Genomic DNA, 12281 nt, shown 5'->3' on the forward strand with positions numbered 1-12281 from the left:
GAATTGCTTCGATGTCTTCCTTCAATACGACCTGGTATGGACCCCAAACACTCGATCAGTACTCACGAAAAGGTCGCACCAGCGTTCTATATGCGATCTTCTTTACAGGTGACCCACTCTGTCCTAAAATTCTCCCAAGATACCCAAGTCGACCATTTGTATTCACTACCACACTTTTCACATGCTGGTTCCCTTTCAAATCGCTTTGCAACGTTACGCCCTGATATTTAAATGACTTGACTGTGTCAAGCAGGGCACTAGTAATACTCTGTCCGAACATACAGGTGTGTTCTTGCTACTCATCCGCATTAACTTGCATATTCCCACATTTAGGGCTGGTTGCCATCCATCACACCAACTGTAAATTTTGCCTAAGTCGTCTTGTATCTTTCTGCAGTCACTCAACTTCGACACTTTACGGTGCACCACGGCATCATCAGCAAACCACCTCAGACAGGTGCCCACCCAGTCCGCCAAATCATTTATGTATATGAACAACAGCGGTTCTGAAAACAGAAGAGACGGGAAGAACTTGTCCACGATTAACCTGAAAACATTCGCTGTAATAACGTGGAGTCATGAGTCGGTGTTACGTGGCTGCGCTGTATACCAGTGACGGAGCAGTTGCCAGCAGCGCGGGACAGAAAAGGCCGGATGCGTTAATTATATACCGTCGTCCGGAATGCTTGCGCCATTGTGAGGATTTGGGCCGAACTTCCTCTTGACTGGCCTGACTCCGTTATCACGGTAGTACGCAGTTTGCCTGACCGCTACCCTCCACTCGGCCATTGATTCCAGCTATTTTTACTACATTCCATGAGGTACACAACTGTCACTTCTTGGACGTTTGGTTTTAACAGTTTTTTTTCTACAATACCTTGTAAAGGTTTATTTTCTTTATATGAAGACAGTTGTGGCGCTTGTGCTACCTTTTTACAAACTCTTTCTCGAAATCGATATTGAAGCTCGTAACATTTTTGTTATAATCCATATAATCGCATTTCATTGTTGTGAGCAGTGAATACAGGAAAGTATTTTGATACCATTAGTTTGTTACGCATGGTTAACAAATCATTATTAAAGTTTTACTCTTATTGAAAAAAGTTAATTGTATCATTTTGTATTCCTGATTTCTCGAAGAACTGCTTTAGATTAGAAACTAGAATTAGTTGCCATCAGAGTGAAGCCCTGAGCTTTAATACATGTTTAAAAAGTACGGTGAGTTATCAAATTGCGCGAGCAACGTACATTCGGTTATCAATCCTTTTTTTAATGTTGGTAGACATGCCCCGAACATACGTTCTTAGTTTCAAGTGTCCAGCATACTTAGTTTGTTTTTGGCAGACAGAAAGGTCAGACGTGTTTTACTGTGCTCGGCGATTTTCCGATTATTGTAGGAAATGGGTTAAAGAATTTGCATCAAATTTTGTGGGAAAAATGGAATCAAGTGCTCTAAAACACTTCAAATATTGACAGTAGCATACGGTGAGCCTGCTCTAGATTAAAAAAAAAAGTTTGCAATTTGTACAAGCTCTTCCAGGATGACTGAGAAGATACCAATGACGAACCTCGCTCTGGACGCCCCAGCACATTAACAACAGATGATAACGTCGAAACTGTGAAGAAAATTGTTTTGGAAAATCGTGGAATTACCGTAATACATGTTGCTGATGGTGTTGGCCTGTCGCTCGGCTTGTCATGCAATTTTTTTCGGATGTTTTCGGCATGAGACATGTGCCAGCGAAGTTTGTTACAAAACTTCAATTTTGATTAGAACCGTCGCATGAACATCGCTCAGGAGCCCTTGAATGACGTCAGTGATGATCCTGATTTGCTCAAAAGGGTCATAACGGTTATAACGTAGAAACCAGAGCCCAGTCGTCCCAATGGAAGCACCACGGAGAGCCAGGTCCAAAAACAGCACGCGCAGTTCGATCAGATGTCAAAGTTTTGTTCGCTGTTTTTTCAGTTGCCGTGGCGTAGTGCGTCAACGTCGTACGGACAATGAGTAGTATTACCTTGAGTTACGCGCCGTTTGCGAGAAGCAATACGCAAAAAAAGTCCGGAATTGAGGAGAAACAATTCATGGCTCTTGCATCACAACAGTGCACCTGCTCATCCATGGCTGCTTGAGAGAGATTTTTTTTGGCCAGAAACAACTCGACAATCATGCCTCAGTCACTATATTCACCGGATTTGTCCTCCTGCAACTTTTTCCTGTTCCAAAACCTGAAGCGACCTGTGAAACAACAAAGATTTTCAACGACTGAGGAGATAAAAACTGCATCACTTTGAGGTACTCAAGGCTGTACCAAAAAGTGCTTATGAGAAGTGCTTCGAAGATTGGAAGAAGCTTTGGCACAAGTGTATTGTATCTGAGTGGCATTACTTTCAAGGTGACGACATGAATATTGATGAATAAATGAGTATTTTTTCATAAAAATATAAAATCACCTTACTTTTTGAACAAACGTCCTACGTACTCTGCAAGTCACCTACGGTGTGGGGCGGATGGGACTCTGTGCCATGACTAGTCATTTCCTTAACGATTCCAATCACAGATAGGGTGAGGAAGACACAACTGTCTGGTTTCGTATGAGCCTCAATGTCTTGTACGTTCGTGATCCGCACGCGAAATGTATGTTCGTGGCAGTTGAATAGCTCGGCAGTCAGATTCCAATGCCTGTTCTCTGCATTTTCTCAGTAGTGTTTCTCAAAAAGGAATCCCATTTTAGTTCCAGAGGCATCTCTGTAACACTTACATGTTCTTCGAACCTACCGTTAACAAATCTAGCAGCTCGCCCCTGAACTGTTTCGATGTCTTCCTTTAACCCGACATGGAACTGAACCCAAACGTTCAAGCAATACTCAAGAATAGGTCGCACTAGTGTCCAGTATGTGGTCTCCTTTGCAGATGAGCCACACTTTCCCAAAATTTTCCCCATAAACCGGAGTCGACCATTTACCTTCCCTACCTTAATCCTCACATGTTACTTTTGATATCGTTTTGCAGATATTTAAACGACGAGACTGTCTCAAACATGACACTACTAATGCTGTATCCGAACATTGCGTATTCTTTTTCGTACTCATTTAATTTCCATTTTTTTCCTCATTTTAAGCTAGCCGCCAATACCAACGGCAAACGACCACTTCGATCAAGCAAGCGTTGAAAATTAACTGAGAAAGGAAAATATATTGGAAACAGCAATATGCGTTCCAGCGAGATTTCATGTGTGAGCTTTGTGAACTTTGAACTTCCGCTACATAGGATACGAATCCTTTAGACGTAGAAGATCGTTCGCAGCACTTACACATACAGCGCGATGTGTTTAAATTCCTTCGTTCTGCCCATAGGTAACACGAGAACAAAATAAAACCTAAGACACCGAAATCATAATTCCCAGAAAAATTTAAACGTTGGCAAACCAAACAATTTTAGTCATCGTTATAAAAAAACTACCAGAGTTTTATAACTGAACACGACAAGAGAGCGTATAAAAGAGAGAACCATGTGTTAATGAGAATTATTCCGAATTTATCTGCCAGACGTAACGTCCACGGTATGGTTAATCGAATGGAACGGAACCCTGTAGCTTATACTGAGATCACTCCACAGCATATTTAAAATCGCGAGTATTCATAAACTTGTTTGTGTCGAGATTTAGTTGCTTTTCTACCTGGACCGTAACTGACGCTAGTCTTCCGTAAATTGACTCAGCAGCTTTTATGAAATTTAAAATTGTCATACTATTAAAGGTGATACTGGTTCCACCTTCATTTCTGCAACTATTTTCGACAAAACGCGGCACTGTGTGCGCTCATATCACTGTACTGATCCAGGCCTGGCAGATGAGGCATTTTGCCGAAACCATCAGCAGAAATGGAGTTGCCATCGTATAGCATCGTAAGTAGTGAATATGTGGTTCATGAACGGTAAATGGCTGAATTTCGGGCATAAATAGGGCTAAATGTTCCGGGAACGTGCGGTGTCATGTTCTTTCATTGGTTAAATTTGCATAAATCTAGTGCCGACTAACTTTCCGTTGATGGTAATTGTACTACAGAAAAAAAGGTACTGACAGACCATCTCATACGTAATAGCGCAGGTTGTAAATATACAATGAGTTGCCAACAGCGATTTTTTAGGTTACCACACCCCGGCACTACAGATTAATAGAATTCAGCTAGTTTCATTCTGATGATATCTCAGTAACTGGGTGTCTTGTGATGGTCAAATTGGTGCTTCGCGACTCAGGTGACGATGTTTAACTGTGTATGTATTTATGTGTGTGTCCGATCCATACGCTAAGCTAAAATTTTCAGAAAGTGCCACTGGAGTTTTTAAGATCAGTCGATATTGTCACTTTCCTTGCATTTATGAAAGCAGGGTAGAGCGATTCCGTGGGTGTGTATTTAATTATTAAGGTAGTTCTTGTGCATCAACATAAACCCTGTTCCTGCCCCTCCATTTTTGATCCATATATTTCTGGCGACCCTTCATGGTCTAACCAACGTTCATCTTTAATTCTTAATAAGAAGACAGCGCTGTGCTAATATCAGTCAGTTAAGAGCTATAGGTCATCATTGTTTTCATTTGGCTGTATTCGACGAGTGACTTTGTCGAATTCAGTTTGGTCAGCTCTTAAGCTCATAACACCGCGTAACATTAATGTTTCGGAGATACTTCGGTCGCTGCATTCGGCTTGCTAAAACTGGATGCTGACAAGTTTATTACATGTTACCTCTCGACATAATTGATTTTTAAACTGAATAGCTTTCTGACACACTTTAAATTTTGATGCGTGCGCCTGTCAAAATTATTGCTTCCCGGCATAAAACGAGGCACTGAGTTTATTTAGCTGTTCAAATCACGAACGTTTCGGCACATGACTGACGTATGTCTGTTTTTTCCTCTGTGATTGTATTTTCAATTTAGTTCTGTTTGACTATCAGTTATGCTTTTTATGTGGTACGAAGGTGTTCAGAAACATTTTATCTGTTAATTATCTTAAATAGGTATTGACTGTTCTTAGTTTTCACCTGAAGATAATGTGGTTGCCTTTTTCGCTGTGCTTACCTCGTATTCTTCAATGGAAAAATGAAAAAAATGGGCTTTAGTTAACGTTATATTGTCGGCCATTCTAGACATAGATACTGTTCATGACTCGGAAGGAATGAGTGAATCAGCTTACACCTCCCATAAGGTCCCATTTACTGAAGGACTGTGGAAATCAGACCAACTTTTTAGACTGCTCCTCTCATTTCTTGTTTAAATATCCTATGCAGCGCGAATCTCCAGAAACAGTAAGGTGCACAACCGCGTCATCTGCGAAAAAGGTGTGACCTTAAAAGCCGTTAAGCACGTTACGTGACACAGAACACACACTGCACGGGTTTAATAATAGCCGCCGCTAATTTGTCGTTATAAGGGCACCGTTCTTTCTGTGTAGATTAGCAACGTAGCAGAAGCGTCTGCTGTTGCCACGTGGCCCACATTTGTTCTCGTAGGCCGCTAATTGTCACAGGCGCCTCACGTTGCGTCAGGGACCGCGTTGCTGTACCCACTGTTGCTGCGCCCCTTTTCTTGTGCAACGCGGATGCATCCAAAATTCCTTCTCTATCCCGTGCAGAACTAGAAGAAATTGAATCTCTCTGTGTAAATATTGATATTTTAAGTAATCTGTAAGTTCAAAAATGAATTCCCGATTCTCTTAGCATTCCATTATTTGCATGGTTTTTTTTTTGCCTATCATACCAATCCCAGCGTTTTTGAGAGTGTAGTTCGACTAATTTAGTCGTATACTCTGAATTCCACAAGAGGGCTCTCTGGAATGTGGGGAGAAGTCAAAGATTTACATTTTAGTTTCATTACAATGAAAAAAAGTAACATTACGAATGATTATAATATTAACAGTACTAATAATAATATAAAACAACGCACAGAACTTGTTGTAAGAGTTTTGTCTTCGATGCAGTAAAAAGTTGTTCAACAGAAAATTCTTAACTTCAGTTGTAAGCTCCATCACAAATACGTAACCGGCATTTTATTCGCCCTGACAGAGCGTTGATGACTTGTGTACCCATATTTTAACTCGTATCTGTACTAATGTTACCACCTTAATGTCTTTGCAGAGATTTCTTTTTGTTTGTGTCATTCATTTTTTCTGCTTTCGTTGGAAGGACAGTCTGTACTTGTAACAGATATTGGCGGTAATAACTGTATTGGCTCTCAACTTGCAATGACGATGGAGAAACTCTAGCCGTTCAGAGCCTCTTGGGACTTAATTTACTGTTAACATCGAGGAAATCGGAAGTTTTATTTTTAAGATATCAGATGGTGACAATAATTATTTTCTGGGCATTATGACTGATATTATTTTCTGACGAAAGGACGTTATTTTGATGCATTCATCGGACAACGTTATTAGGGAGTCATGTTGTAGTGGTTAAGTACGGATCACAGCAGTAGTGATTTGAACAAATGTGTTCTTGTAACTAGGTTGGAAAACTTCGGTACCACCGGAAGCATTTCAGATTACATGATTAAGTGATAGGTAATCCAAGGCAGTTCTTAAAGCAGTTGTCTTCCCAAAGGAGACGGAGATTCTAAGAAGCCCCAACTGTTACTCAGCGCTAGAGAGCGCGACGGACTATAAGCGGAGGTGCGCATTGTCGGAAGGAAGCTGTGTTTCACCGCATCCGATCCCTCTCACCAGCCCGTGGTGTGACGCCACCACGCTGACGTCACAGAGCACGATAGCCTCACGGGCTGCTCGTTACCCGATTCGGCCCTCGGCTTATGACGTCGCCGCAACCGCGCGCGCTCGTTGGCTATCTGGTCCGATTACGCACGAATTCGCCGCGTGCGGCCAGGCGGCCGCTAAACAACTGCGCTTTTAGCGTGCTTATGTCAGTTCAGTGGCAGTCTTCTTAGCGTAGTGTCGAAGCCTGTATGGTAGCAAGTGCTAGCAGCGGATACCAGGTGGTGCTATGGCGTCTACGATAGCATGTCAAGCGCTTGTACTTGAACCGTAAGCTTTACAGTTTTATTATTTTTCAATAATTAATATGTACAATAATATTGTTGTGGTATTGTCTGCTGATTTAGTGAATCCATGTGGTCACCGACTGATCGTTTGAGCGTTAGGGCTCAACCAGACTGCACAAATGATAAAATCCTAGTGGGGATGATTTCCCATTATCTTCCCACATCTGTGAATGTTGTGGGTCATGTCAGTGTACAGCGTGAATGGTGTGATGGCTGTTTGCTTATTTTAGTGACCTTAAAGTGATTAATTTGCACTGACATGTAAGAAAGTCCGAGGATGAAACTCGGCACTATTCGGTACCAGATAATCCGACGGATCAGCGCCCTCTGCTCTCACCTCGTAAAATACGGCGCGCTATTTTCAAATTTAACGCATCAAGTGTCCGCTCATTGTGATGTTCAGGAATTGCAGACAGATTCCTCTGGCAAACCACAGTGGTGAAAAGTTTTTCGTCTCTGTCCGAAACTTGAAAACTGTAAACAAACTGAAACGTTCGTCCATCCAATCATCATACATAAGAACACTAAATCCCAAGCAAATTTTGGCACTTACTGGGACAGATTTCGAGTGTGAACGTAAGCCTGAATTTTTCCGCTGTTTGCCACCTACATCCTTGTTTCACCTCCACGCGCTGCTCGCATTGCCTGCATTTATTTATCGTGGTCAAGCTTCTTGATTACTGCCAATGAGGAGAAAAGAAAAATTGTCAAACCAGACAGGAGGATCTAGAGATAGGGCTGAAGCTGCAACGAGTGCAGATTGTCCTGCTTAATAAAGTAGCGAAAGAAAAACTATTTTTACAGTGTCTTGATGTGAATCAAGTTTGGATTTATATATGTTGACTAATGTTTGATAAACAATGTGTCAACCGATGACGCCCAACTACCAAAACCTCCAGAGAACAATGCTGCCCTCTAAATGCTTTTTGTAGCGGGAACATATTTGAGTTCGTAAACATTTGCAATTTACAATAATTTATGCTGAAATCACGTTTTGAGGCACTCGTGGCGTATTGGACTGTATTTTGAGGTGTCCAGCAATTACATTTAAGACCTGACTACGACCAACACATTTGCCGAAATTTTATGCTTAAAAATAGAATTAGCTACCTGGAAAACATATTTTGTATGCTATCTGTCGCTAATCTTATTTTTTGACTGTAGGTATTGTTCCATCTCTACCATACTCCACTAAAACCTGTCTCTGCGGAACTTGAACAATGATGGAAATCCTTGTAGATCGTACAGGTTTTACTTGTTTTGTAAATAAAACTGACTTTTCTTTGTGCAACTTGATTAATTTTTCCCAGGCGCGTTTCTCTTTTTTTTTTTTTTTTTTTTTTTTTTTTTTTTTTTTTTTTTTTTTTAGGCGTTTCCAGTGTGGGATCTATAACGATACAATTTTGTTATTTTTAGATTATCGAACAGTTAATGACACATTTTTATGTGAATAAGTAATTATTTACAGCTTGCTGTGATGTGCGTTTCCTCTCATGTCGTCTGGACGTCGCACTGCCATCTTATTTCCGAAATATAAGCACGATTTTGTATTCCGAACTATTCTCCATGTTTCTTCTTTTTCTGGTGTACTATTATTCTTTTGCCACTAGATATAGCTATTTGTTCGAACACTGTGCTTTTAACAACATAAACATTGTCACTTCATATTATGTTTCATTCTCTTTGGTTTCTGTATCGTTATAGGTCCCACTGAGGATGCCTTAGAGCAAGATAAAAGTCGAAACGGGACGGGGAAAAAATAAGTTGCAACAAGAAAGGCAGTTTTAACTAGACTACGGGAATATTTGCACAAATCGCGCTTGCAACTGGAACTTCGCTGATAAAGCTAAAGAAAAGAGCTTTAACCATAAGATTTATATTTTAGTTTACATGTCCGGAACTTAAGTGACTGTGATCTTGTAGTTTGGGAAATTGATTTTGCTAGATTTCGAAGTCAAAGCTAAGAACATAAAAGTTTCACCTTGCACGAAGTTGTTAGTGACAAGAATTCTTGTTACTCGTGATTTACGCGAGTTACTATGTTTGCTATCTAGTAAAACTCAAAGTGGCAAGCGAAAATGATTTAATACAAAGAAAATTAAAGCAATATTAATTAACTATTCTTCGAGTCAGGAATCTGAATTCATACGTTCCTGTGTGAGTCTCTTATTCAGGTTATTCATCATTTCTCTGCCGCTGAAATTGTTTTAGATTTAGGTATTTAAGTGGTGTACGAGCAGAGAGCATCACAAATAGCACATTTACAATGCGTTGCAGCGCTTTGTGTTGGTGAACAGTTGTTGTAAATAATCACTGCACTGACCGAGCTATTACACAGATTGTGTTCAAAATACGCTTTTGTGAATCACTGAGCTGCTGGTACACATCATTTCGTTCACGCATTAAACATAATAAACGTAACGACAGCGTTAGAATACTTGTGAATATGTTTACTCGGTTATGGCCTAAATATTTTTCGAATACCCAAAGCCGCATAGTAGTGAAGACGAGTGAGTCAGTGCAAGTAACTCCTATTACGTGTGTCGTTTGACCACGTGCTCAATCTTGGATTCCCTGTATCGTGCAGAAGATATGAGATATGTCTGACACACAACGTTTCGCGGGAGAGATTGTCGCCTGCGAGACGTTTGTACGGATCGATTACGTCGTGGAAAAGATAAGGCGAAAGCTTTCCGGAATTCCAGATACTTTGAACCTTTGTGCACTTACGGCACCATTGGCGTGAGCATTTCATAAAAAAATGTGACTCGTCTATAGAGATCATCGCAGTGTAAGAGATCTGTAGGTGTAACGAGACAAACATTCTGCCGAAGAGTGTTACCAGTATCATTTGCTAAACGTCTTGGTGAAAAAGACAGGTTTTAAGTGATGAGAAGACGAGAAAGAGACTTTTGTGGATACTTAAAGGGATTGCTTAGTAGAGCGCTTTCGACAAAAAGAAAAGTGACTAGAGAAATATGACATAGTGAATTACTCTATCGGAAAGGATATGCAGACGTGTAACAAAAATAATACAATAGTCGTGACAAGCAGGTTGGGGGCGCGAAGTTCGTAAAGGTCTCACAGCACTCAGTCGAAAGTAAGCCAGAATGAGCAGGAGAAGAATACGCTGCTACTTCAGCGGCACCAGGGCAACGAAAGCGTGAGCGGCTGCTGGGCGTGATCATTTCTAGCCTCGACCTTGAATCAGAAGCCCACTCCACTTGTGACTTCGCGTCACTTTCACGGCGTTCAGGCCTACCGATGCTACGCTCCACTTACGCGGGACACGAGACTCGATGCCAATGGTCCGCTCGGCCAGGCGGGTTCAGTGTGTGCAGCGAGTAACAAAATAAACCAGGTATCAAGATCAATGGAGGATGTCAGCATCTCTTCCTTCCCCCCCCCCCCCCCCCCCCCCCCTCTCTCTCTCTCTCTCTCTCTCTCTCTCTCTCTCTCTCTCTCTCTCTCTCTAGTAGCGGAGTAGTTGATATTTTTGATCCACTGGCTTACTGCCCACTCCCCACTTCGGATAATGTGTTTTTGTGCTGATTTTGTAGTGTTGTAGCAGTTAACAGTTGGTAAGAAGTGACTCTGAAGTGCGACTAATGCCCTGTGGTACTATCAGAATTCAGTTGTAGCGAGGTGGAGGATCGACCTAGCTGCCACTAAACATTGTGTGGTAGTTATAGGATTAAAGAGTGTGTGTGTGTGTGTGTGTGTGTGTGTGTGTGTGTGTGGAGAGAGAGAGAGAGAGAGAGAGAGAGAGATATTCGATGTTTGCTCTATGTGCAGGTCGCTGATCGTTAACAAAATGCCTGCATCCTATGCATGTTCTGCATTATACGCATCATAACTTTAAATGATAAAGCCGTCGTTTGAGAATACAAGTCATCAGAGAAGTGTCGTCGGATTCACGAAACAGCCCTCCTCTTTGTCGATAATGTCTTCTTGGTTACTTCCGTTCGTGTCTTTGTCTCCGCTTATTAGAGCATAATGCCAATGTTCACTTAAGGAATTCTGTTACTCTTAGTTACGAGGAAAGTACATATAATTTTGGACTGTTTGGCTCTAGTAGAGTAGAGGAGGCGGAAAGGTTTTCATCATGGTATATGCCCGAGTCCAGAAGTCAGCCAGTGCAGACAAGGAGACGCAGAATTTTTGTAATAATAACGTGAAAAAGTTTTACTTCGTTACATAAGCAGGCCACACATTGCATTTGTAAGGAATAGAGAGAGAGGGGGGGGGGGGAGGAGGTGAAGGTAAGAAGCAGCTAAGGCCATGTAGTGGATGCACTGTTGCGTGCCACCATATCGATTCAGACGTCGCCGGAATCTAGCCCTACTTCGTCACGTAACGCTGGCTGGACACTCTTACGCATTTACAGCAAACACAACTTAATTTCAGGTTCGTATTTGCTTCACTGCGACAGCTGTAAATTGAACACCAATTTGCTGACTGATTGGCACGGTGGTATGCGTTATTTGGATACATGGCAATACCACAAGGCTCGCTATGTACAATTCCCTTTCTTGCTTTTAGGTTGCGCGTTTGAAAGTTATTTGACATAAAATAATGCGAACCAAAAGAGTGGCTAAAAATTAATCCGATTTGAGTGTTAGTCCTAATACTTACTTACTTTCTTTTGCGCTTCTGGATTGCACTGTTGTTTAGTTACTAACAACTTCACGCAACCTTTTCGATCTTGTTTTCCGTATCAAGTAGTTTGCACACGATCGTTGTTAATAATAGATTGCGCGTAAGTATCATGGATTTTATTAACATAACAATGTAAATATTTGCACAAGATAAAGCTAAACTGAAATCAATAAAGATAGAAGACTGAGTTGAAAATGTTCTGTGTCTCGAAGATGGGCTTTAAGTAGTATGTGCATTCAGTGTGTGACAATATTTTATATTTGTATTGAGGTCAATGTTAACTTCAATTGAACGTCTCTGCAGTCCCTTTTTTTGTCTTGTCACGTGATGGATACCTATTCACGTAGGAGCTACATTGCTGCCGTCTTACGCTGTCGATCACAGCAACACTAACACATTTTTGGTCTTCAACTCACCTCACCATACTTCTGTGGTGCACCAATGCGTTGACACAGCGATGGCGTAACAGGTTAAGGCGCTGGATTCGCAATAGCGAGAAACGGGGCCTGAGACCCTCCTCCGAACCGTCCAGATATACATTTTCTGCAGCTTCCCTAAGTGGTTCCATTCG

At 41.4% G+C, this 12281-nt stretch overlaps 1 protein-coding gene across 7 annotated transcripts in view; it reads left to right on the top strand.

Annotated features, from left to right (window-relative positions):
• Nucleotides 1–12281, top strand: part of LOC126365849 (ras-specific guanine nucleotide-releasing factor RalGPS2) — a 364573-nt gene that overhangs the window by 293569 nt on the left and 58723 nt on the right. Inside the window, exon 1 of one of the 7 annotated variants that reach the window (XM_050008501.1) lies at nucleotides 6902–7034. The exons of 5 other annotated variants lie outside the window; for them this stretch is intronic. In XM_050008501.1, the coding sequence (XP_049864458.1) occupies nucleotides 6994–7034 (41 nt within the window). In that variant the 5' untranslated portion in view covers nucleotides 6902–6993. Of the gene's footprint in view, nucleotides 1–6901; nucleotides 7035–12281 lie in introns of those variants that run through there. One more of the 7 variants, XM_050008497.1, reaches the window with a different exon arrangement.

This window comes from Schistocerca gregaria, chromosome 4 (genome assembly GCF_023897955.1).
Source record: "Schistocerca gregaria isolate iqSchGreg1 chromosome 4, iqSchGreg1.2, whole genome shotgun sequence".
NCBI classification, from domain to species: Eukaryota; Metazoa; Arthropoda; class Insecta; order Orthoptera; family Acrididae; genus Schistocerca; species Schistocerca gregaria.